General features: G+C 37.0%; 1 protein-coding gene and 1 pseudogene across 4 annotated transcripts in view; one reads left to right on the top strand and one right to left on the bottom strand.

The window, feature by feature from the left end:
• SLC4A4 (solute carrier family 4 member 4) overlaps positions 1-27,683 on the top strand; it is a 475,003-nt gene that overhangs the window by 327,736 nt on the left and 119,584 nt on the right. For all 4 annotated transcript variants that reach the window (XM_054683021.2, XM_517243.8, XM_009447756.5 and 1 more), the window contains 4 exons: positions 15,947-16,104; positions 22,956-23,043; positions 25,697-25,851; positions 26,495-26,608. In XM_054683021.2, the coding sequence (XP_054538996.1) occupies positions 15,947-16,104; positions 22,956-23,043; positions 25,697-25,851; positions 26,495-26,608 (515 nt within the window). The remainder of the gene's footprint in view (positions 1-15,946; positions 16,105-22,955; positions 23,044-25,696; positions 25,852-26,494; positions 26,609-27,683) is intronic.
• Positions 9,739-13,222, bottom strand: LOC101059528 (L-lactate dehydrogenase A-like 6A; annotated as a pseudogene).

The following is a 27,683-nucleotide window of genomic DNA, read 5'->3' as shown; positions in this document are numbered from 1 at the left end:
GCCATAAAAAATGATGAGTTCATATCCATTGTAGGGACATGGATGAAATTGGAAATCATCATTCTCAGTAAACTATCGCAAGAACAAAAAACCAAACACCGCATATTCTCACTCATAGGTGGGAATTGAACAATGAGAACACATGGACACAGGAAGGGGAACATCACACTGTGGGGACTGTTGTGGGGTGGAGGGGGAGGGAGGGATAGCATTGGGAGATATACCTAATGCTAGATGACGAGTTAGTGGGTGCAACACACCAACATGGCACATGTATACATATGTAACTAACCTGCACCTTGTGCACATGTACCCTAAAACTTAAAGTATAATAATAAAAAAAAAGAATAAAAGGTAATAGCTGATTAAGTTTAGAGAATACTGATTCTTATCCTTTTTCTTCTTCTACCATTTCCTAGTTCGGCAACCATGCAAAGAAGCGAGATTTAGAAATGGAATGTTGAGGTGTGTTTAAGATGGTATTTGTCCAGGCTATTCAGGAACACGCAAGCCCTGTCCTCAGCTCAACACTCTCTCCAGAAGATCATCGGAGAAATGTGTACACAGAGAAACAAAGGCCAAGGAACCCTTTATTGTTGGCTGAGGTTTTGTCTTCAAACCCAGAAGCAGAACACTGATGAACTATGTAGAGCCTTCTGCTTCAGAATAGCCTCGCAGCAAAGCAGGCTGGTGGTTGTACTAGGCTTGCTCTTTTACTTGAAACCAAACCTGAACCATGAGTCTTCCTTCTCTTCTACAGTGAAAGGCTAGAATATAGCTTTCAGTGGGAAAAACTCCTGTCTTGTGTAAACCAAAAAGTATCTGAGACAAGTCTCAATCAATTTATAAGTTTATTTTGCCAAGATTGAGGACATGCCTGTGACAGCCTGAGGAGGTCCTGACAACATGTGCGCAAGGTGGTCGGCTACAGCTTGGTTTTATACATTTTAGAGAGATCCAAGACATCAGTCAATACATGTAAGATGTACATTGGTTCAGTCCAGAAAGCCAGGAAAACTCAAAGTGGGGGTGGATGGTGGGGCAGGGAGATGGGTGTCCAGGTCATAGATGGATTCCAAGATTTTCAGATTGGCAGTTGGTTGAAAGAGTTTATCTAAAGACCTAGAATCCATAGAAGGGAGTATCTGGGTTGAGATAAAGGGTTGTGGAGAACAAGTTTCTTCTTATGCAGATAAAACCTCCAGGTAGCAGGCTTCAGAGAGAATAGATTATAAATGTTTCTTAGCAGACTTAAAACGGTGCCAGAAGATCAGGGAAAAGACCTGGAAAGGGAAAGGGAATCTCTATAGAATGTCAGTTATCCTCACAAGAGATAGCTTTGTAGGGCCATTTCAAAATATATCAAAGGAATATATTTTAGGGTAAAATACTTCAGTTTCTTTCAGGGCCTTCTATGTGCCATATGATGCTGTACTAAAGTAAGGCTGGAATTTTTTTTATTGCTACAATAAAACTCTTTTATTGCTACAAAAAGTCTTAAAATCTCTGTTTCAATGTTAATGCTGGTCACTTGTGTATGAATTCCATGGGGAAGAGGGTATAATGAGGCATGTCTTACCCCACTCTTCCCATCATGGTCTGAACTAGTTTTTCAGGTTAACTTTGGAACGCCCTTGGCCGAGAGGAGGGGTCCATTTAGATGGTTGTGGGGCTTAGAATTTTTAGTTTACACTTGATACTCGAAACACAGCTGGTGTAGGATAATTGTCTTAGAATTCAAAAAGTTCAGATAAGCCCCCTACTTCCCCATGTATGGAATAAGGGGGCTGCTGCTCAAAGGTGTGGGAAGGGTGGAGATAGGAACAGCCTTCTATTAACCAAAGAAGCCAATTGTAGGCAATGTATTAGTCTCTAACCATCATGCTCTCAGATTTCCAGAGTTTGATACTGTGTGCTCCACATAGATACGTATAGTTCTTGGTAGGTGAAACCTATTTCAAAACTGTCCCAGTGATAAATTTTCACAAGGCTGTCTTTGATGGCTTCCTTCTACATCCCAGCCCTTGTTGGAGGCTAATTTTAACCTAAGAAAAATATAATTGCCAAGGTTATATTATATTTATCTAAAGTAATGGAATATCAGAGTTTGATTAACATTGGGGGGTAAAGGCAGGAAGATACCAACTCAGACATAGCTTGGGTGTGGTGTGTACATTCCTATAACTTCTAATCTTTATAAAAATCTTAATGAGTTACGGCTGTAAAATATGGTTTTAGTTTTTCACTGTCCTTTATTACCCTTAAGTATTCCCCACCAAGGGAGTGCTACATATATGCCATATTTGCAGTGAAATAAGAATTTATTAAGAAATACATTGTAGTATGTTTTATTAAAGTAAAACACACATATGGGTATGCATAGATAGATGCAAAAATCATGTTTACTTGATGATTTTTCACAATGTGAACACACCTATATAATTGTCACTCAAATTATGAAACAGAACATGAGCAGTGTTATATATTTGTTTTTAAATTCATTAATCTCTAGTTTTTATTTTCTTCTTTTGCTTTCTTTGAATTTAATTTGCTGTTTTCTTATTTTTTAAGATAATATATTTAGATCATTAGACTTTAGCTTTTCTTTTTTTGTAACATTGACAGTTAAGGCATGAATGTTACTGAATGCATGTTTGCAGCTTCATTCCACAAGTTTTGATATGTCATGTGTTCATATTATGAGTAATATTGACTTTAACAAGTCAATGATACATATTTTTATCTCTAGGACAAGTATTTTGTTTTTTAAATGGATTCCATTTAAATTCCCATCTTGAAATCAATATTTAAAAAATAAGATGTTATTTCAAAGTCTGTGTCTGATAACCATAGTATATAATTCTCCTTTAAGGTTATTTCTAATTTCTGTTTTTACCCCCTCTTGGGATTCCAGTCATTTGATCTTGTCTTCTGTTATGTCTAACAACTTCTGATTAAATGTCAGATATAAAATATCCATAGTAGAGATAATTTTATACTCTAGATGATATTATCTTCCTTCAGAGATTGTATCTTTTGCTTTTGGCTGGCATTTGGGTTAGGGGCAGGTCACCTTAATATTCAGCCTGGAATTAAGCTGATTGGAAGCTGAATATAGTTCACCAAGTGCATAGGCTTACAACCATCCACACAGAATCTGAATCTTGGGATTCACAGTCTCAGAGATACCCGCCATGATAGAGAAATATAGTTGGGCCTATGAAACAGACTCCGAATAAACTTATCTAACCAGCCACATAGATGAAGATGTCAAGTCTGTTTTTTTCTATTTAATTGTCTTACTGTAAGAGAAAGAAGTCAGCTTGCTTCCTGTCTTCATGACACTTTAATTTTCCCATTAGAAAGAAAGTCCCCTTGAATTTATCAAACTCTAATTCATCAAATTGGCCACATTCCCTGAGGTGCAGAGAAGAGGAATAAATAGGCAGAGGCCGGAACCTGGTAAGGTGGGAGAACACTTCTTTCTACCTTAAGAGTTAATATTGTTGTTTGCATATGGTAAATGAATAAATTCATACTCAGAGAGCATAAATAACCTACTAAGATGCTGTTAGACCTGGGCTCTCCCTTACACTTTTGAGTTTCTTGGATCTTAAGATTCTACAGTATGTAATTATTTTCTAACACTATTATTTTCAGCACTGCCTAAAAGCCAGTCTCAGTGAGATTTAAAGGCAGGGTGGCCATAATAATTTTTCTTTTAAACCAAGACATTTTTGAGAATGAAAAGAGGTACTATTAGTCATTACGCCAGGACAATAGGGTAAACTGGGACTGTTATGGGCCAACTGGTAGGTATGGTGATCTTACTTTACTACTGATACAGATACCTTCTGCAATGGAAGGTCGTGGAATTGGGTGACGTTGAATGATTCTGAGCTTACCACATGAGTTTGTTTGAAAAATAAGAGCTGAAAAACCCGAAGACAATGGAAGGGTGGGGGACAGGAGAAAATTAGCAGGAAGAAGAGAAAATAAGCCAAGAAGAAGAAATGAAGAGAGGAAAGAACAATAAGAATGCCAGAAATCAGATATTTGCCCAGGAAAACAGGTGAATGTTAGCATGTGGACATGAGGCAGGGTAAATAGAAAACAGGTACAGATTTGAAGATTAAAATCATCATGGAGGGGAAAAGATAATGTATAGAATGAGATAGCAATGGGTATAAGCTTTGCAAAAAAAATGAGAAAGTATACTCAAGTTTAGATGATGTTATAATATCATTTATAGCAAGGACATTGAAGAGCCTACAGGATAACATTCTAGTAAATTAGATTTAAAGGACAAATTGTGAGTGTTCCTGGTTATAAATAACACTTTATTATTGATGCAATTATTTTAACACATACAGAAACATGGCAGAGAAAAGGAGGTAGTGTTTAAATATCTGCCCAGTGACTGAGGAATACTATAATATCCTGGACCTACAGGTGATGCTGCAGGTCTGAGAGCAATGGTAAGGAAGCTAGGAGGACGTAATATTAATGATATGATTATCCCACCCATATAGATAACCTAAAATATGTGAACTGCTTTCATAGAAGGCAGAAGAATCCAAGACCTGAGTGGAGTGTGAAAGATTGAACTTTAAAAATAGCTTTGTGTGATGCATATTACTTGTGTATGAATAACTTTTCCATCATCACATAGAACTGTCATCTCAGGTTAAGCGACCTCTTATGCTAATACTGTGATAGCTGGGTTGTTGTTGGAAAACCACTCAGAAAATAAGAAAGGTTAAAAAAAATTGTAAGATAAAACATTTATAGCAGAAGGCAAAATATATATTTCCGAGTAACTATAGCATCACTATACTCTGGAAGAAAGAATACAGGCTAGTGTAAAAGGAACCTGGAATGTAACATCTGGATTCACAGAGCTGATGTTAATAGCCTGGTAAAGACAAAAGGTCACAAAATCAGTGAACTAGTCAAAGTATTTTTGAATAATTGTAGTACCACAAGGCAGCCATTTAAAATTCACTCCTCTGAAGCCTAGGTTGGCTAAAGGAATTTTTGTTTTTCACTCTGTGTGTTCTTGTAGTTGACTCTGCATAAAATCCAGGCTGGTTATTTTTTGAAGAAACAACTTACAATCTATAAGAAAGGAATGTTCAACTTCACCATAGGAATTCAGTCCAAATGCATTTATTGAGCGATATCAACCTGATATGAAAGCCATATATTCTATTCTTGTTTTATCTTTTATTGTTCTTTATATTTTCTGGTCCTATTTACCTTTTTGTTTAATCTTTACATTTTTTCTAGTACTTTATTATTGTTCACAGTTTATTGTGTAAGCCTAGAATTGGTTTTCATACTTTTGCCATTACTTTTCGTTTATCAGATGTTATTGTACTTGGAAAAGATAATGTGTGAATCAGTGTTTGATGAGCCAAAATTATGGGAGAGATTTTTAAACTTTGACTTAGAGAAGAACCTTTTTTGAACTCTGTTACTAGGTGTGATTGGTGTGTCTTGTGACCTCCCATTGGACAGTGTACTTTTTATATGGTATTTATGTTTCTTTTTTCATTGCAGCATTACAGGGTGTCTGTTTTCTACAGTGCCTTCTTATTACTAAGCTTTGAACATTGTAGGCACCCATAAAGTCTGAGGACATTTAAGTACATTTGAGAGTAGGATTAGATGGAAGATGAGAAAATTTCCATCCAAAGCAGAATTTTCTAATCTGATTCTGTATCATAATGTGCTTTATTTATTTCCCAGTGGGATATAAAGCATTCCTAGGTATACTAAAGTTTCCAAAAAAAAAATCTGTAGTACAGACAGTTGTTTAATTTCATTTAACCTGCTGTTCCTCACATTTATCTGACAAATACACTTTTGTATCTGGGCTCTGCAGTAGACAGAAATGCACCTCAAATTAATTGAAGCCCAAAAGGGGATTTAGTGGCTTATGAAACTGGGAAGAATTCTTGGTGAGTTCACAGAACAGACAAGCTGCAGGATGTCACTGACTGAGACTGGGGACTCAACAGTCTTTCTCTTCATCCGTTTTCCTCTTTTGATTCTGCTGGTTTCATTTTGGGTGCTGACCTCACTCTTTCCTGGTGTGGACAGTCCTGTGCCCTTTCAACACGACGGGGAACAACCTCAGCTGAAAGGGAACATGTTGATTTCTACACTTCTAAATATTGATTTTTCCAAAAGGTTTCATCCCTGTGATTGGCCTCCATGCTGTAGACCAACCACTCTTGTCAGGGGAGGAGTTTACTAAGATTGCCTATATCTAGGTCTTTTGTCCACATATGTGGCCTGGGTAGGATGTGTAGAACCCACTTCTTTAAGAAGAGAGTTAGGAAGGCTTGTTGGGAAGAGCAGAAATAATAACCATCACTCATCATTCAACAAATATTTATTGAACGTTTTTCCTCAGCTCCTCAGGCACTTTTCTAGACATTAGGGACCTAACACTGAACAAAATAAATGAATATTCCTTCCTCCAGGGAGCTTACATTGCAGTGTAATAAAAAGGCAACATTCTAATAAAAATGATAACGAAAACAGTATGTTTGACTACAATAAGTACAAGGCAGATAAAATAAAGCAGAAGAGTAAGAAGTATCTGTGGGGAGAAGGGAGTTAAAATTTTAGTGTGTCCAGGGAAAGCCTCTCTGATGAGAAGGTCACTTAATTAAATATTGGAAGGAAGTGAAGGAGGGAGCCCTGCATATATCCCATTCAGAGGACACAGCAGATGTGAAGGACCTGGGGCAAGTGTGCCTGGTGTGTCTGAAGGAGGACATAGAGGGTAGAATGTGGGCATGGAGAAGACCATGGAGGACATGGAGGGTAGAGTGTGGGCAATAGGTTCCAGATTTAACCTTTAAAAATCCGAACTTTTGTGGGCATTTTATGGTCTTCTGGTCTGATTTCTAGTGCTACAGAGTCCATTCCTTCATAATATTTATTACAGCTGAATTATGTGCAGAGCCGCTGTTCAGGCACCACACATTTTTATTTTAGAATAGCTATTGGTTTCTCTTAGCTATTGCCTTAAAATATATACTTCTAATTTTTTAGTGTGGGTATAGTGATTGCAGTACTGGTAAAATGATTTATGGAAGAATATAATCTACTGTGAGATAATCTGCCTGTGTTGTGAATCAGGTAGTTGCTGTGACAAATCCAGTCAGTAGGTTCCAGATTGAACCTTAAAATCCTCACTTTTTTTGGGCATTTTATGGTCTTTTGGTCTGATTTTAGTGCTACAGAGTCCATTCCTTCATAATATTTATTACAGCTGAATGATATGCAAAGCAAATGTTTGGTACAGTGGAGAATAAACTGATCTTACCTTGTGAAACTTGGGGAGAAGACACTTTGGCAAAAATGTGATTCAGAAATGAGCACTTACGAAGTTCCCAAGGAATTGGGCTGAGATAGTAGGAAGTCTTGTGCTGAGCTCTAAAGGCTGTTTATAGAAAGCAGACGTGAGGAAAAGGCAATTTTTGATAAGAAGTGTAGGAGTGTAAGTATATAAAACAGAAGAGGATTATGGTCAGGTCACCTGCCTAACTCGAGCAAGGAGTCTGCTGGAGAAAATGGGAAGTAAAATCAGATTATTAGAGAGCTTTGTGTTCTGTGTTAATAACGGGAACTCTCTCTGGAGAGAGTTTGAGGAAGATTATTCTAGAAATGTTGTGTCAGTTTGGGCCACTTGGCCATATTCCACACTCTGCTCTGTGTTATAGGGGACAATTTATAATTGCAACTTCCTTAGGTAATAATAACAGTCTTGGCAACTTGATGTTTTTTTAGGCCCTTCCCATGGATATTCTTTTCATATCTGTAAGATGTAAATTTTTTTTTAAATATTAGTATTTCTTGAAGGATTAATGGGAGAAACTTTGGAAAATTCCCTACTGCTTAGAAGTGATTTTGTTTGTAGCATGTAAGATATATATACCTTCTCTTTGCTTTTTTTTCTTTTTCCTTTCTTGGTTTCCACTAAATTCTTAGCCCTAAGTTCCTTGCTTTTTTGCCTCAGCTTTCTTCTTATATGAAGTATCAAATTTAAAAAAAATCTATAAAAAGCCTACAGAGGGTGATGGAGCTTAGGGATTAGTTCTCATGCCACTTATTTTCCCTAATTAAGAACTCTGAAATGGAAGTTGAAAATGTTGGTATAACCTTTTTATTAATGGGGAAATGGGGTCATGCCTGCCACTTCCATCTCCACAACAATCCATTGTATAAAATGTTAAGTTCACTGGTACTTTTGATTTGAGGGGAGAGACATTTATATTGGATAAGTATATATCAGAAGTCTGTGTCTTTTGAATGGTCTTCCGAAATTCTTATCTCCATTCTTCTATAATTGTTGAATTATTTTCCTTAAGCTGTACTGCAGAATAACACCTATAAGATAAGCTTTCAAAGTGACTGTGTTAAGCAGCCTTCATTCTCCAAGAAAACCACTTTGTGCCTTCTTTTCTCAAAACCTCACACAACTTCCTCCTCCTCACCATTAGCTTACTAGTATTTCACTGCAAAAATAAGTCCTCAGAAACCTGCATCATAATCCCGCCAAATCTCCCAATCACCCCCATTAGTCTCATCTAGTCTGCCTTCCCTAGTTAGTATTGATAAACTCTGTGTGTTCCCATCTAAAGCTAACTTTTCTGCCTGTGATTTGGATATTGTCTCTTTTCAGTAGTTTAAAGATACTTAAACTGCTTCTGCATTTATCCCCTATCTCTCCTGCAGCATTAACCTGTCTCTACTAGATCATTCTCACATTCCAAAATTGCTGTAATATCTCCCATAAAAAAAAGAAATCTGTAAATTTGTTTAAGTTTCTTGTAGATTCTGGATATTAGCCCTGTGTCAGATGGATAGATTGCAAAAATTTTCTCCCATTCTGTAGGTTGTCTGTTCACTCTGATGATAGTTTCTTTTGCTGTGCAGAAGCTCTTTAGTTTAATTAGATCCCATTTGTCAATTTTGGCTTTTGTTGCCATTGCTTTTGGTGTTTTAGTCATGAAGTCTTTAGCTGGGAGGCAGGAGGAACTTCTCTAAGACTCAGGAATTCTACTTTTAGTTATACATATTAAACAATCTCAAATATTGAGGTCATAAGGAAAATATTATAAGGTGTTCATTCCAACACTGCAGAGATATTTATAACTGCCAAATAGTAGGATGTATAAGTTGTGGTATATTTATACAGTGAAGTAGTATGCAGCCCTTAAAATGAATATAGTAGAGCTACTTTCATCAGTGTGGATTTCTCTCAAAAGCATAATGTTGAATTAGAAAAGCAAGGTAAAGTATGATGCATTGAGTATGATACTATTTATAAAGAGCTTGAATGCCTGAGAAACAATACTATATCATGTGTATGCCCATACACATGTATAATACATTTTACATGATAATTATAAACACTAGTTTTAGAACCCTAGGGAAAAAGTGAAGGAAATGGAGTTGGGATGTACTCAACTGTAGTTGTTGGATGTTTTTTCTTTAAAAATGAAGATTGAAACAAACATGACGTAAGGGTAAGATCTGATAAAGTTGAGTGGTTGATACACAGGAATTTGTTATTACATACTCTATTTTGCAGCTACTTTTGAAATTTTTCTCAGGTAAAAAGTATAAAACTAACATAATACAACAATTTTTAAAATAAAATGATTGCTACCAAAAAACAACAAAAAAAACCCTTCAGACTGGTAGCTTTAAACAACTTTAAAGCTTGAGCTCCTTCTAAATTTCCCGAAGCCTTTCAGCACTCTCTTTCAACTGGGCCTCCTCTTCAGAAGTCACCTTTATCTTTATAAGATCTGTAGTACTATTCTGTCCTAGGATACAAGGAATGCTAAGGAATGTTACTTCATTTATCCCATAAAAGCTCTCAGTTATGATGGAAACTGGATGCACCCTCTTAAGATTATTCAAAGAGGAAGTCAAATTGTCTCTGTTTGCAGATGACACAATTGTATATTTAGAAAACTCCATCATCTTAGGCCCAAATCTCCTCAAGCTGATAAGCAAATTGAGCAAAGTCTCAGGATACAAAATCAATGTGCAAAAATCACAAGCATTCCTATACACCAATAATAGACAAATAGAGAGCCAAATCATGAGTGAAATTTCATTCACAATTGCTACAAAGAGAATAAAATACCCAGGAATACATCTTAAAAGGGATGTGAAGGACCTCTTCAAGGAGAACTGCAAACCACTGCTCAACGAAATAAGAGGACACAAACAAATGGAAAAACATTCCATGCTCATGAATAGGAATAATCAATATTGTGAAAATTTGGCCATACTGCCCAAAGTAATTTATAGATTCAATGCTATTCCCATCAAACTACCACTGAATTTCTTCACAGAATTGTGAAAAACTACTTTGAAGTTCACATGGAACCGCATATCCAAGACAATCCTAAGCAAACAGAACAAAGCTGGAGGCATCACACTACCTGACTTCAAACTATACTACAAGTCTACAGTAACCAAAACAGCATGGTACTGGTACCAAAACAGATATATAGAACAATGAAACAGAACAGAGGCCTCAGAAATAACATCACACATCTACAACCATCTGATCTTTGACAAACCAGACAAAAACAAGCAATGGGGAAAGGATTTCCTATTTAATAAATGGTGTTGGGAAAACTGGGTAGCCATGTGCAGAAAACTGAAACTGGATCCCTTCCTTACACCTTATACAAAAATTAAATCAAGATGGATTAAAGACTTAAATGTAAGACCTAAAACCATAAAATCCATAAAAGAAAACCTAGGCAATACCATTCAGTACATAGGCATAGGCAAAGACTTCATGACTAAAACACCAAAAGCAATGGCAACAAAAGCCAAAATTGACAAATGGGATCTAATTAAACAGAAGAGCTTCTGCACAGCAAAATAAACTGTCATCAGAGTGAACAGGCAACCTACAGAATGAGAGAAAAGTTTTGCAATCTATCCATCTGACAAAGGACTAATATCCAGAATCTACAAAGAACTTAAACAAATTTACAAGAAAAAAACAAACAACCCCATCAAAAAGTGGGCAAAGGATATGAACAGACACTTTTCAAAAGAAGACATTTATGCAGCCAACAAATGTGAAAAAAAGCTCATCATCACTGGTCATTAAAGAAATGCAAATCAAAACCACAATGAGATTCCATCTCATGCCAGTTAGAATGGCGATCATTAAAAAGTCAGGAAACAACAGGTGCTGGAGAGGATGTGGAGAAATAAGAATGCTTTTACACTGTTGGTGAGAGCATAAATTAGTTCAACCATTGTGGAAGATAGTGTGGTGATCCCTCAAGGATCTTGAACTAGAAATACCATTTGACCCAGCAATCCCATTATTGGGTATATACCCAAAGGATTATAAATCATTCTGCTATAAAGACACATGCACACGTATGTTTATTGTGGCACTGTTCACAATAGCAAAGACTGGGAACCAATCCAAATGCCTATAAATGATAGACTGGATAAAGAAAATGTGGCATATATACACCATGGAATACTATGCAGCCATAAAAAAGGATGAGTTCATGTCCTTTGTAGGGACATGGATGAAGCTGGAAACCATCATTCTCAGCAAACTAACAGAAGAACAGAAAACCAAGCACTGCATGTTCTCACTCGTAAGTGGGAGTTGAACAATGAGAACACATGGACACAGGGAGGGGAACATCACACACTGGGGCCTGTCAGGGGGTCAGGGGTTATGGGAGGGATAATATTAGGAGAAATGCCTAATGTAGATGACAGGTTGATGGGTGCAGCAAACCACCACAGCACGTGTATACCTATGTAACAAACCTGCACGTTCTGCACATGTACCCCAGAACTTAAAGTATAAAAAATACTTTTGCACTAACCTAATAGTAAAACATGACTAGATTAATCAGCTCATACAATGTGAATTATTGACCAATATGAAACAGAGACCAAAGTCAGTGCTGGCTACTACTTAGGAGATGCAAAGATAATTCCTCTGATGGATTTCTAGATTCATTTAATTGCTCAATGACTTAGAGATAATTAATTCTCAACAAATATTCATTTGAAATAAATTCTGACAAGTTGTCCATAATCCTTCCAGAATTCAGTAATAAATCAAATGCACCTTTTTTTTTTCTCCTTGTAACTTCCCATTGACAATGTCATGTCATTAAAACCCAGGCTATGTGTGGCTGCTCTTTCCCACTGCAGTGAAAGACATTTCAATGGGAAATGAGTTTGCCTATTAAAAAATGTTTATTGTTGTTTTCTATTAAAAAAAAAGATTCTTCAAAATACTTTCTGTTAAATCAGCTACAGATAGGCCAATGGTCCAATTAGTACAACCTTTCATTTTAACTATCTCATAGCCACAGGCAATCACTTCATTGTGGACTTTTTCCCACTGTTCAGGATCTTTATCAGTTCCTATATTTGAGTTCAGATCCATCAGAGGGATGCCAGCAATATTGACTCCACTCCACACAGGAATACTTGAGTCCCTATGCTGTCCAAGAATCCACCTATGACAGCTTTCAGAGTGGATATCAAGCCTTTGCCCAGTGAAGAAACGGAAATGGGGATTGTCCAGATTACAGCCACTTCCAATAACACGGTTTTGGGGAAATACACTCAATTTCCAGAATACATAAGTTACAATATCCAGTAAATTAGAAACTACTATCAGTTTGTGGTGGGGATTGCATCGGGTAATACTGGAAATAATTAATTTAAAAATGATCACATTTCACTGGACTATATCAAGGTGTGTTTCTCCTTTTGCTGGAACACCTGCTGTAATAATGACTAAGTTGGACTTTGCAGTGACACTGTAGTCTTTGCTGAAAACAATGCTTGGCATTTTTATGGAAGGGCTGCCATGTTGAAGATCCGTTGTCTCACCCTTCAATTTGCCTTCGTCAACATCCACAAAGGCAAGTTTATCACCCAAACCTTTTAATAAGATGCTGAGAGCACAGGCCATGCCAACTGATCCAGTTCCTATAATGGAGATCTTATTGGGATGAGCGGCCCCCTCCAAAGTGAAATTCTTGGCAAGTTCAAGCTTGACAGTCACCATCTTGGAAATGGGAGTGAAGGTCCAGCCACCCCTGAGTGGGATGTGTGTGGCCTCGTGGGGGCACTGAGCCAGCCCCCAACAAAGGAAATGAGCTCCTACAGCACCTATTCTCTTGCTGGTGGGCAGGACTCCTGCAGCTCAGCTCATGGTCGTTAGCTCACGCAAGAGGCAAATGGATGAAAGCAGCGGCAGAAATCTCCTTGAGGTGTGGAAGAAACCCTGACGGTTTGAAGGCCTCCTCGCCCTTTGCTACTGTGGCTGCGCAAGGCCACTCCCAGCTCGTGCAGGGCTCACAGAGACCTGGCCCCTTAATATGTTATTTTTGGTTTTACAAATATGTGGTATTTTTTACACCATTAAGACGGTTCCGAAAAAATGGACTGTGATCATTAAGGCCAAAAGTAATTTTAGCTTTGCCTTTCAAAGTGCCATATTTTGTTGCTTAGAGAAGCGCTGCACCTTTGCAATTATTTTTGTCATGGTGCTCAAACACGCTGAAACTAAGTACGATAGATGCAAAGACAAAGAGATGAGAATTCCAATCTCCACTCCACACTTGGACTTTGAAGAAGTTTGACTATGTGAGCTTCTTTTAAAAAGTCAATATTACAATGTGATAATAAGACTTGTCCTAACTACTTTACAGGGTTCCTGTGAGAAAGTCAGGGTGAAAAGTCTAGGGAGCTTTAAAAAGAGTATTGTAACTATTTGACAAACTATGTCATTGAGTCAGTGACAAAACCAAGTCTTCTGATTTTTCCTTCTTCATGAAAATGATGCATTAAAAATTAAAGAAATAAAAGCTTAGAAGTCCTCAGTTATCTGCTTTTTTGAAGATAAGATAGTCATGGATAAATGGAATCATTCGATAACTAGTAATGTTTAGATAATCTCAAATCCTTCTACCAGAACTTTAATAACATTTATTCAAAATCAAATATCTGCCTCTTTCCCCAATCACCATCTCCTTTATAATTAAAAAGTGAGGACTATGAAAAACAAGAAGGCTTAACCCATGAATTAAAATGATATTTCTCTAATATACTGAAATTTTGCCTTATGAATGGTTAAACTACATTTTCTTTAAGTTGGCAAGTCTTAATATGTGTTTACCTATTTATATTATCCCAAGTAAGAAATTTGACGGAATCTTTTCACTTCTCAACCAGTTGTTTAATATTTGGTATCAGGATGCATTCTATTTGTAAATATAATAGTTCTATCTCAAAAAAAAAAAAAAGAAAGAAATCTATTTTATTCTCTCCTCCCCCAGCTTCCCCATTTCTCAGCTTTTTTTGGTAGCAACATTTCTCAAAACAATTATCTTTACTCTCTGGTGTCCACTGTAACAGCTCTTGTCAAGATCCCCATCCAGACACAGTGGCTCATGCCTGTAATCCCAGCACTTTGTGAGTCTGAGGCGGGTGGATCCCGAGGTCAGGAGTTCGAGACCAGCCTGGCCAATATGGTGAAACTCTCTCTCTACTAAAAGACAAAAAAATTACCCAGGCATGGTGATGTGCACCTGTAGTCCCAGCTACTCAGGAGGCTGAGGCAGAAGAATCACTTGAACCCGGGAGGCAAAGGTTGCAGTGAGCCGAGATCGCGCCACTGCACCACTGCACTTCAACCTGGGTGACAGAGCAAGACTCTGTCTCAAAAAAAAAAAAAAAAAAAAAAAAAGAAAAAAGAAAAGAAAATCCCCAGCACCTCTATCTTACCAAATTTATTCGTCCATTCTTAGCTCCCATCTTACCTGAACCTTCAGCAGCCTGTGATTTAACTGATTCACTCTCCTTATTGAGCTGTTTCTTCACCTGGCTACTGGTGAAGTCTTGGTTTTCCTCCCCTTTTTCAGTGTTCTCTGCCTATATCTTCTCCTATTCCTATACAAATTAGGGTGACCCAGGACTTATCTCTTACCCCTCTGCTCTATCTACACTCACAGCCAGGATTGTGCCATCCTTTCTTATGGTACCAAATACTGTTTACATGGTGATGTCTCTCAAATTTACGTCTTCCCTCTCCGTCTTTCTGCTTGGGCTTTTGGTAGGTAATTCCTGCCTAAAGCTTCCAAAACTCCTTATTGTAGCCTGTTGGGTCCTACAATCTGGTTCACCCCTTACCTATGCAACTTCTTTGCCTGCTGTTTTCTCTCCTTTGTTCCTTCAGCTTCCACCACATTTGGATTCTTTCTTATCTTGTAACTGCCAAGCAGCTTCTTCTCACAAAGTCTTTGCATTTCCCATTCTTTTGGCCTAGAATGTTCTTTCCTCCAATTTTTGCATAGCTCGTATCTTTACTCCGGTGTCAAATGTATTTCTTCAGAGGCCTTCCCCTATCACCCTGTCTAAGATAGTACCTTTTTTACTTGTTTTATTTTTTTTTTCTTAGTACTTATCAGCACTTTATATTTTATTTTTCCTCTGTGGTAATATGAGTCTAAAGAGGGCATGTAATTAATCTATCCACCCCTGTTTCCCTAAGGCTTATAGCATTGCCTGGCTTATAGTAGATTTTCAACAACTTTTCGTTGAGTGAATGAATATATAAATGAATGGAGTTGTATGATACATTATTGTTTTATATGTAAACCATGTGATTAATCCCTCAATATTTTTGAATTCAAGGTACAGATAAATGTTTACTATAATATAATGTTTAAACATAATGTAAAAGTGGCTAGCTAGAACATGTTGCATGTCAATTTGTAAAAAGGAATTTCCTGTGAGTGATACATGGGAAGGCCCTTTTTGTTCCCTTCTCTGGAACTAATAGTAATTCCACAGGAACCTTGTGGAACTAAATTGTGTTTCCTTGGTTCTTCTCATGCAGCTGAAGAATAAGTTCATGAAAAAATTGCCACGTGATGCAGAAGCTTCCAACGTGCTTGTTGGGGAGGTTGACTTTTTGGATACTCCTTTCATTGCCTTTGTTAGGCTACAGCAGGCTGTCATGCTGGGTGCCCTGACTGAAGTTCCTGTGCCCACAAGGTAAGCTGCTCTCCTACCTGGGGTCTACAATGTGCTAATAGGGTTATCTCCTCCCATTCAGGCTGGAGAATCAATAGAATGAGGACATATTTAGTGCAAACACATTGGAGAGGTTTAACTTGAAATAATGACTGTTTGACTTTTATACTATCAAATTTCTTGGCACTTATATAGTAATAATAATAGCAATTATAATAGTTTATTGGGCAGTGTACTAGGTTCTTCTTTTGGATTATTCTACTTAATCCTTACAATAATATTTTAAGGGATAAACTATAGTTATCTGGTTTTACAGATGAAAAAAGGTCTAAGAGTTTAAGTAATTTGTCCAAGGTCATACAGTTAGTAAATGGTTCAGAGGTCATAGTTGCTTTCATTTACTCTGTTTTATCAGAAAATTGGTAGTAGGTTTATATACACATATATATATTAAAATCATCAAGCTGTATACTTAAATTTGCATACTTCACTATTAAATGTTGTGTCACAAATTTTTGTTTTAAAGTGAAGTATATTAATGTTATTATAATCACATACTCATTTCACTGCATAGTACCTGAGAAGTCATCCTCTTCATCCGCCTCTGAAACTGAGCTCCACAGAGTTAGGAAGCTTGACCTGGGAGTGCAATTAGTTGACTAGAAGTTAATGTTTCACTTAAATTTGTGCTGCAGACAGTTTAAAGAAAACTTGTAGTCTTCAGGTTGACAGAAAATTAAAATATGAATAGGACTTTTTTTTGGGATGGGGGGTGGGGGAGTTGTTTTCTGTGGGTTCCAGGGCAAGGACAGGTTCCTTTAGGTTTCCTCATGTGAGCAGGAAGGGCTATGAATCCTCCTCAGTGATAGATGGATCCTCCTCAGCTCAGATGGTCTGAGCATGATTAACCAACAGTGTAAAGAGGCTCAAGATTTCTTTAGAGCCTGGTTAGGAGGAAAATTAAGAGAAAATTTCCTTTAGGCTTCTTAATTCATAGATTGCAGGCTATTCTTCCTCATCATACAGGTATTTTTAAACCCATTTTTATATTTCTTAGACACTTAAAATAGGAATGATACATAGGGCTGTTATTGGACAAATAGCAGTGGAAAAGAGATGATCATAGCTTATTCACTTAATAGGATTATGATGATTTTTCTGTAACGTAGTTTTTTGCTTGAAAACATTCCAGCAGAGCCTTGTGGTTCTATCTGTGCAGTCACCTGGCGAACAGCTGACTCAGATAATGGCTGAAGTCCAGCTCTGTGCCCCTATGGCTTTATTTATGTCTCTCTGGACTAACTTTACTAGGGGTTGAAAGAAAAAAACATGCCGAGAAGTGTTAAAGAAAATTGCTCTTGGCTTTTCATTTTTATTACCATTTTTCTTTAGAAGGTACAAATAAAAAATGCTTTAAAAGGCTTTTATTTAACAAAATATGCATTCATTGAGAGCAAATCATGACCATTTTTTGTGTCCTGCTTATCATTTCTTTCTGTCTGGCTCACTAACTTTTTTCTTTTATAATGGATGGTAGGGCTAGTGTAGAGGTAAAATACAGCATCACTTAAATTAGCAAAAGGAGCCAGGCAATTCAAGGCAACATAATTCAATAATATTATATAACTATTTCAGGGCAATAATCTGAACGACATATCCTTGCATGTTAACATTTTTCCAGGAAATAGCTTCATCCATTTGCTGTCCTCTGAACTAGTACAAGCCATAATCACTGAGTAGGGAGTCTCATTAGCTTTTTGTGTGTAGGTAATGTGGGGTCATTTACAGTGGCTGCATCCTGTGAAATCCAATAAAGGAAATCCCACAAGGAATGTGGTAGGCATTGTGAAGGACTGCATGTACATTTCATGATGTGTTTTAATGTGCATGCTACTCTATCGTACTGAAAGGAAACCTGAAAAATCTGTGTTTGCGTGTATCTTTTTATGGTCATTTTTCTTTTTAAAGGTGGAGGAAAGTTATGCTGCCATTATTATGATTATTTCTATTTCTAATAAACAGTATTACTACCATGCACCTTCTAGGAAATATGGCTCTAGCAGCTCCCATTTCTTGTGCAGAGTTCACCAATTTCATTATTTACTCTGTTACTTGCTTGATCTGTTTTAGCCTCCACTTACAGCTGGATGACTATCAACCGGGTGAATGTCTATCTATGTAGGGGCCCCTCTTGCCATTCATGTGAAAGGAAACAAACCCTATTCTTTGATCTTTGGTTACTGGATATGATATGTTTATGATTTTCCTAGTATCTTACAGGCACTTTGCTTGCTGTCATCTTATGTCTATCCGCAGAGGCCACTACTCTCTCTCTCTCTCTCTCTCTCTCTCTATATATATATATATATAATATATATAAAGTTTTTGAAGGGGGGTGATAGAGTCTTGCTGTGTCACCCAGGCTGGAGTGCAGTGGCATGATCTTGGCTCACTGCAACTCCCGCCTCCCTAGTTCAGGCAATTCTCCTGCCTCAACCTCCTGAGCAGCTGGGATAACAGGCACCTGCCACCACACCCAGCTAATTCTTGTATTTTTGTAGAGACGGGGTTTCACCATGTTGGCCAGGCTGGTCTCAAACTCCTGACCTCAAGTAATCCACCCGCCTTGGCCTCCCAAAGTGCTGGGATTACAGGCATGAGCCACCGTGCCCAGCCTCATTCATATTTTTGAGCTATATAGGGGATGAATGTTCTTCTTATACCATTTTGCAGTTGAGAGATGAAGGCAAAGGGAAGATTCAGCATTAGTGCTGGGAATAGAACTTTAAATAGATTTCTGAATCTGAGACAAGAGTTTTAGGGACAGCCTAGGGAGATTCTAGAAAAGATTGGAATAAAATGTTTTAGGGTTCTCTTATAAAGAAGAATAAAACCCTAGTTTGTGCTTTTCTAATCTTGATTTGCACATGTAAGGCAATTGGTTATTAAGTAAGCTCCAGACTGTTAAAAATTTAGAATGTTTACCCTCTTAGTGGCACTGTAAGATAATATATATATATGTTACAAATAATTATTTATCTAAAAGAAGTAGTTTGTGATTAATTGTCAAAGCCATTAAAAAAACTTAGAGGGATTGGGATGGAGATCCTGCTAGTTCAATTTTGCCACATCCACCAGTTTAATTGCTAGCTGCTATTAATATTTACCACATGTAATGCAGTTGGTTATGGTGGGTTTGTGGTCCTCATGAATCCATTATGGAAGCCACAGTTTAGCCACATTTTCCAAGGCTGATAAAGATGAATAATGGGTTATTGAATTCACTGTTGTTTTGAGAGAAGGATATAAAGGATTGGTACATGCTGAGTTTATGCTAGAAATAGCTGTGATGTATCAGGAAAGAGGGGGGTGCATATCTTTTCCGAAAACATCAAGTAGTTTAGGAAGGCTAGCTCCTTTTCTCATATTATGCTCTGTTTCTGCTTATAATTATTTTCTGAATGTGAGTATAGGCCATTGGTTCCGGACACAGATTATTTGGTTAATACATCCTTTTGTTGTGGAGAATGCTGGAGGCATCTTCCGCAGGCATAATTAACTATATGAAAAAACTCAGAAAAGTAGAAAAGGGCCTCATGAAGATTATTCAGATAACTAGACGCTATTAAAAATTGTAACTCTGACTTATTTATTTATGAGTGAATAAAAAGAACTTAGTAACATGAATTAATGCTTTTTTTTTCCAAGCTGTCAAAGTAGGCTGTGCCCTTGCAGCCACACAAATGTGATGTTTACTCTAATTTGTTAATAGAGAAAAAAGCTTCTGGATAAAAATAACATCTGTCCATTGACAAAAAACAGCTTGGGTCATGAAAGGAGTTTTCAGTACATTATAAAAGCTGAGTTTGGCAGGATGTACTTCAATCATAAAAGTTGTAACAGCTTTCGCTTCTTTGAAGGTTAAAGGAGAGAAAACATATTTCAGGCAGAGGGAACTTCAACTTGTTGGATTGTTTTGTGTTCAGTTTTCTTGGATTTCTCATCCCATTTCAATAATGCAGTCCAGATTAGAAGCTTCTTAAGGGTGTCCATTCCTCCAGATGACATTTTTGGCTTGAGGTTATGTTTCCTGCTGCTTATGAATGCTTGGATTCTCTCTATTTATCATTTTAAGGAGGCAGATTTACTGAATTATTCCTGATTGGAGTAATGTGAAAATTTTAACTGGTATGTCCACCATGTTGGTTTGGCCCTTGGTGTTATTCCATTAATGAAGAAATACCTTCTTTAAAAAATAAAAATTGCATTACCCAGGAAAGAGGAATACTACTTTTATATCTGTGTTACTGAACCAATATAATTCTCATATATTGCATTTATTGCTATTGTGTAGACACCATTGATCTGCTGCTTCCTTTCATTCTTTGGTTCTATTTAGCAGAGAACAAAGAGTAAATATTTTATAGAAAATGTCTGTCCTCGTCTCATAGGATGTAACTTGGAGGCTCCATTACTCTATCAGCTATTGGAATACTCACTGCCTGCCAAAGTTTATGTTTGAGGACTATTAATGACTGAGAATGTTTTTTCACTACCTAGACAATGTTTTGGCTTTGTTGCTATATAGTCAACCTGATAATTAACTCATTATCAGTGTCAGTTGATAAATACATTTCCATAATATGTATTTGTAAGCTATAATCATGATGGAGGTGCTAGGGAGAGGTAGGAAGAGATACAGAGTGTTTGGAAAAGTTTTGGATATTATGCATTACTGAAAAGTTAATATTTAGATACATGAAGATAATAAAAATGGAAGCAGAAGAAATCCATTATTTAAAAATATGCTAAGGATCCAGGTGTTAGATATTTTCTCTTGTGGCACAGCATCTGCCCCTTTTCACCTAAACCCACACCCTTATTGAATTGAAACATGACCATTTGTAGTCAGGCAAACGAAATTGAGAAATGTGACCAGTACCTATGTTTCTTAATGGGATTAAAGCATTATTTTGCTTTAATCATTAAATATATTTTGTGTATGTTGCACTCAAATCAGTGATCAGTCCCTTTAGAAAAATACACTTTACAGTCCTAAAGAAGCACTTTATAATACTATACGTAGTGGCATATAATTAGGGGCCAGCTTCGAAGGGACAAAAGTTCTAGTGTCAATTGAACTTCAGTGTTAAAAGAGCTGAAATTCAATTCAAATAATGACTTCCTTCATACTTGAACAGACTTTGGTGCCTGCTGATTGCTATCTACTTTGGTAACACTTGAAAGTGAGTGTGCTGCTTCACTTCAGAACTGGTTTCTAAGCAAATAAGTACTAAGTGGTTTTATGGTTATCCTGGTATAAAACCTGAGTATTCAAACTTTCAGACACCTTTTTACATTCTTCATTTCTGGGATTTTAGAATCCCTTTTGGGTTGAATTTTATGACAAAAAAAAAGGTAATTATACATTCAAGGGCATTTTGGAACAGACCCAAACATTTTTTGAAGTATTTGCTGTCAATCCTTTTTTATTTGAAGTGAGGTATATAAATAAGTAAGTTAAAAATAAAATTCTGCTGAGCAAAATGGCAAAGCTGTTTCTGGTACCATAAAAATCTTACCTAAGATTTCTTGTCCCTGGCTAAGCATCCAGAAGTGACCCAGAGTGACCTATGGAAGACTTATGGAAGTCATTTTTGGACTTCTGTTAAATCACAACCTTGGTATATCAGTTGGGCAGGTAGTATTAGGCAGAAATATGTGGTGAAAAGAACAGGAGGTAAGAATGCCTATATATCTGCTGTTTGTCATTTACTAGGCACAGATCTTGGGCTCTTCTGTTAACCTCCATCAGCCTCACTTTCCTCACCATTAAATGGGAATAGGGTACTTTCTTTACTGCAGAGGGTCATATGGAAATGTAAATAAAGTGATGAATGTGAAGTGCTTTGGAGGCCTTACAAGCTGGGCAGGCATATGGTGTTATCATTTTTATTGTCCTCATTATCTCCCCATTAGGTGATACATGATCAATATCAAGGTGGGATTTATCCCATGTCACCTTTTGTAGATTTTTTTGTAAATTTTTTCTTACTCATTTACTCATCAGATCCCCTCATCCACAGTGCCAACATGCCACAGGGCAAAGGCCCTGTGTGATAAGTGAGGGATTTTTTCCAACTTGGTTAGAGGTGAACCTAAGTGGAGTTAAGTTTGTTATTGTATGTTTCAGGACCTGTTTGCTATGAAGCAATGTTTTGTGCATTATGAAGAAAAAATGTTGGTAAATGACAAGAGGACACCCACAAAAGAATTTTGACTGTCTGTGAATGATGCTTTATTTTGAATTTCTCTCATATTTCTCTTTCCTTACTTTGGCTGTCACCATGTGGCTTACTTGTAGAGGACTTGGTTTTTGCTGATTCCCAGTCACTTCTGAGTAGACATATTTCTTAAAAGTGTGGAGATGATCATCTGTCACTGCCCATATTGGGTAAGGAAAAGTCAGAGAAATGTGAAGATGCACTAAGTCTTTCTAGTTATTGTGCTTGATGGGTTTGCTCCAAAGATTCTGAAAATCAGTAGAAATGGAGAGAGAAAAAAAGTTTAAAATAGAAAGATTGAATGACTCATATTAAGCACTTGAAGTGCACCTTTCCTGCTCAGTGAAGAAGCTTCTCAGGTTTCTATGCTATATTCTCATTTGCCTCCAAATAAACTGAACAATGAACTGTGTTTTGCAATAGTGCGAAAGAGTATATTCTGTACTACCAATAATATATTACCTTTGTTTTAAAGGTGAATTCTAGACCTAACCTTTTTATGAACTAAGTTAAACATTTCTCAGTTTTATGTATGTTGAGTTTGATGAAATGTGTGTTATAGCCTTTGCTTCTTTCCTTTTCCATTAGGTTCTTGTTCATTCTCTTAGGTCCTAAGGGGAAAGCCAAGTCCTACCATGAGATTGGCAGAGCCATTGCCACCCTGATGTCTGATGAGGTAGGAAATCAGGAAGATGGAGTTCTGTGAATGTCCTACTTGTGTTGTTGTCATACTGTGAATTGGCTGTCACAATTTATTCAATTAGAATTATGTGGTTACTAGACTTCCTTATAGCATGAGGTACGGTCATTTGAGACAAATAAGCTGAATCCTATATGGTTTGCAAAAAGTAAGGCATGCATTTTGGTTTTCTATGGGATTCTAAACTCTGTTGGAATAAAACATATTTTCCTTTCTTTTACCAAACATTTTCATTTCTTAAAACTGATATATGTCAAATATTCTTTAAAAAGTTCAAAGTCAGCTGGGCATGGTGGCTCACACCTGTAATCCCAGCACTTTGGGAGGTCGAGGTGGGCAGATCACCTGAGGTCAGGAGTTCAAGACCAGCCTGACCAACATGGTGAAAACCCGTTTCTACTAAAATAAAAAAATTAGCCAGGCATGGTGGTGCATGCCTGTAATCCCAGCTACTTAGAAGGCTGAGGCAGGAGAATCACTAGAACCTGAGATGCAGAGGTTGCAGTGAGCTGAGATCACGCCACTGCACTCCAGCCTGGGCAACAGAGCAAGATTCCATCTCAAAAAAAAAAAAAAAAAAAGTTCAAGGTCATTGTATTAACTTAAACTTTATCTCTTGAAGTTTTAATACACTAATTCTGGGAATTCAAATGTCTATATTCTATATTATTTCAGAAATGATGGGTTCTATAAAATAATGTCTAATAAAATGGATAATGCATTTTTTCTTAGGTATCAGAAAGTACATGTTTTATGGTTTTCTTATTTTGTGGGAAGGAATGATACACATCTAAAAATGCATTAGCAACCATTATGGCAAAGTATCTATACAGGTTGGAATTATGACCCCATTTATTTTCATAACAGCCTGGATGTTGTTACATGCATTTTAGATATGAGAAAATTCTGAACTATTCCCATAGGAGGAGAAATACTGTTAGAATACAGGATCATTAGTTTCTGCTCCTGGGTCTTTCTGGGCTTACTATTTCCCCAAATGTATTGCTTTTGCTTCATTGCTTGATTTGTCGGTTTTTCTATGTGTTAAGTGGAGAAAGGGGTACCTTTCTCCTTAGTTATAGATGTTCCATGTGGTGATTACTCAGGTAGCTATTTTATTCTGTGACTGAAAGCTTTATGGCTATGCTGCTTTTTCCCTTCAAGGGAACATTTATTTTATTCATCTCAGTGCATTCATTTTATTTTTTGCATTTTTGTAATTTAGATCTGTTTTAAAAAATACTTTCTCCTAAGATGTATCAATTAAGAATACTTTAACAAGTGAGATTTAGAGTGGCTTAAACAATTTGGGATTTATTTGGAAGTTTGGAGGTAGGTAGTTGCTGGGGTTATTTTAACATAACGGCTTAATGATAAATCAAGAGCTAAGGCTCTTGCTAAATTTATGATCTTAAAATAGCATGGTTTTTTTTCCTGTCAGTATGGTAAAACGACATTGCCTACCATCAGCTCCAGTCATCTTATCTGTATTTATTCAAAGTAGGAAGAACGGTGTGGTAATGCTAGCTGTATCTCCCTTTTAAAACAGGTATTCTAGAGCTTTCCCAGACAGCCTTTTTCTTATATCTTATTAGTTGGAATTATTCATCTTTATCTGCACAGTTGGCTGGGAAAGTGAATCTGTGACTTTCCAGCCTCTATCATGAGAAACAGCAAGGGAAAATAAGGTTGAGGATGGCTATATCAGCCACAGATTATGTGCTGGCATTTTGTGTCACCCTCCCCTCAACCCCACAACCCCCAGACTGTTAAATGTTACTTAATTGATAGCTTTTAAAAATTCTTTTCCTAGAGAAGTGGTTTAGTCGCAATCTTTAAGAATAGGTAAGGGTATTGAACAGGGACCATCTTCTCTTCTGAAGACTAAAGAATTTGACTTATGGACTATGAAAGACTTAGGTTATATGTAAAGAAATTTCAGATCATCAGCTCAGTTAGAAAAATGGAATGATTGACAGAAAGATTGTGTACATTTTGGAACCTCTTTCTTTGGAGATCTGCATAAAAGATATGAAGCACTTGCTGCATTAGATGGTTTAGTTGTTGTCTTGCTAAAAGATAGACAGATGATTGACTATTTAAGGCCTTTTGGTTAATGTGCTGCCAATATAACCCAGATTTTTCTTTTTTAAATATCTCACATTGTGTGTTTGAGAGCTCAGTGTTTGGGTCTTAACCCGATCTTAACGCTCAGCTTGAACTTTTCCTTCTTGAGTTATCAGCAATTTTTATCCCAGTAGTTTTTATTTCAGGGAATGACTCTTCAGTATATTTCTCCAAACCATTTTAATCTGGCTTCCATAGCAACTGTATCAGTAGTGGTACATACCAGTGGGAGCTGAAAGGCAATGTTGTTTTATATTATTGGTAGGAAAAAAAACCACATAAAAACATAGCTGTTTCTTCAGGCCTCTGCCTCTATTCTTTGAAATCATAATCTGAATGCCTATATTTTGGGGGGGCAGGCTGAATAATAGGGACTATCAGAGCATGGCTGGATTAATATTAATAGCACAGTTGTTATGGGCTGCATTCTTCAGGCTTGATATGGTGTGAAGCATGTACAGAGTTCTCTTTTTGGATGAGCACATCTTTTATTATTCTTTAGGTGTTCCATGACATTGCTTATAAAGCAAAAGACAGGCACGACCTGATTGCTGGTATTGATGAGTTCCTAGATGAAGTCATCGTCCTTCCACCTGGGGAATGGGATCCAGCAATTAGGATAGAGCCTCCTAAGAGTCTTCCATCCTCTGACAAAAGGTAAATTACAGGCAGTTGATAATTTTCAGTTGCGGAGATGACTCTGAGAAGGAGGTTGTGTTAAAAAAAAAAGTGAAGTCAACCTATTGTTCTAATATTTTCAGGTTCCTGTTTAACCTGATGTATTTTCTCAAATGGATCACTTATGTGCCTTGGTTTCACGTTTCCTTGGCATTGTAAAATAAATGTTATGTGGTATGATGTTCTTCAGTTATTATAAATTGGAGATCTCAGATTACTACATGGGAATGTATCACAGACATGCTTTGGGGATGTTTTGGGGACCCCCTGTATATCTGGAAACATAAATTTACTGAAGATGAGTCCTTGTAGATGTACATGGTTAAGACATTGGGTAAAATAGTTGAAGAGAAACAATTTTCTAGAAATCTATTTTTTCCTAGTTGAAACAGTTTCCCTCTTTTAAGACATACAGTTCACTCAACTTTCCTATTCATGCAGTCATTTGTATTGGTTCTAAATGTAACACTTAAAGAACTGTCTGTTAGATAGCAGAAAGAAATAACAATCTTTCACCTTAAGGGTTTTCACTCCATCTTTCCGTTAGCCAGAGCATGATACAGCTAAGAAGCGAATGAATAAAATAAACTAATATACTCTTGGGCTCTGTTGTCTTGCTTAGAAAGAATATGTACTCAGGTGGAGAGAATGTTCAGATGAATGGGGATACGCCCCATGATGGAGGTCACGGAGGAGGAGGACATGGGGATTGTGAAGAATTGCAGCGAACTGGACGGTAACTGACAGTTTACTTTGCCATTCATGATGAGGTTCTCCTTAAATGTAAATTTCCCTTCATCTATCAACATATTATTCACTAGTTTGTTCATCTGTTCAGCCAACAAATATTTACGATATACCTATTTGTCACAGGCACTGGGAATATAGCAGTGAATTAAATGATACTGTGTTCCCATAAGGATCTTATATTGTAGTGACAAGACATAAACAGTAAGTGAATAAGTAAATGTGGTGATGGTTTTATGAGGAAAATTAAGGCAGAAGTAGGGACTTTGAGGATGGGAGTATTGTATTCCAATTTTAGATAAGAGTGGTCAGAGAAGGCCTTACAAAGAATGGCAACATTTGAAGAAAGTGCTACAGGAGGTGGGAGACAGACCAGGTGGGTGTGGTGGGTGTGTGGGGGTGGGCTGCAACAGAGTGCCTGGTGTGTGACAGGGCTGGCATCAAAGCCAGCGAGACTAGAGGGGAATGACTGAGGGTGTGTTAGGGTCAGAGAGATGGCAGAGGACTGACAGATGTACCAGCCTTCACCTCTTGGCTTTCATAATTCCATTTCTCACCTGTATGTGTATTCAAAAGTGAGTAGCATGATATAGGAATGAGTTCTCACTGTTCTGCCTCCTTAGCCTGCAATTGGGAATTCAGGTTTCCTAAATTGCTTCAGCTAATTTCTTTCCATGATAACTCTTCCTTCCCTACCATTAGATTCTTCCTTTTATTGGGTGTTAAGTAAAATTTTAAGTGGGATACTTATTTTATGAAGATATGGCTTTTTAAAAACACTGCAGGGTTTTTTTTAACATGAAAAGGTATGTCATTATAATATGCAATTGAATGTGAATGAAATGAAGTTATTTCATTCTCCTGATGACCCACTTGGATTTCTCTCTCAAATTAACAGGATATTATTCCTCTGTCCTTTATTCTGAAAGGATAGAGAACATAAAATCTTCTCTTCTCTCCTCCCCTAACCTTTTTTTGAATAGTTTTTTGTAAATTATTTCCATTAGGAATATCCTTTTCTTTTTTTACAGACATGAGTTCTGGGCTTTAATTTTTAATTTAAT

Source organism: Pan troglodytes, chromosome 3 (genome assembly GCF_028858775.2).
Source record: "Pan troglodytes isolate AG18354 chromosome 3, NHGRI_mPanTro3-v2.0_pri, whole genome shotgun sequence".
Taxonomy (NCBI): Eukaryota; Metazoa; Chordata; class Mammalia; order Primates; family Hominidae; genus Pan; species Pan troglodytes.
This window is presented reverse-complemented; position numbering and strand designations above follow the sequence as displayed.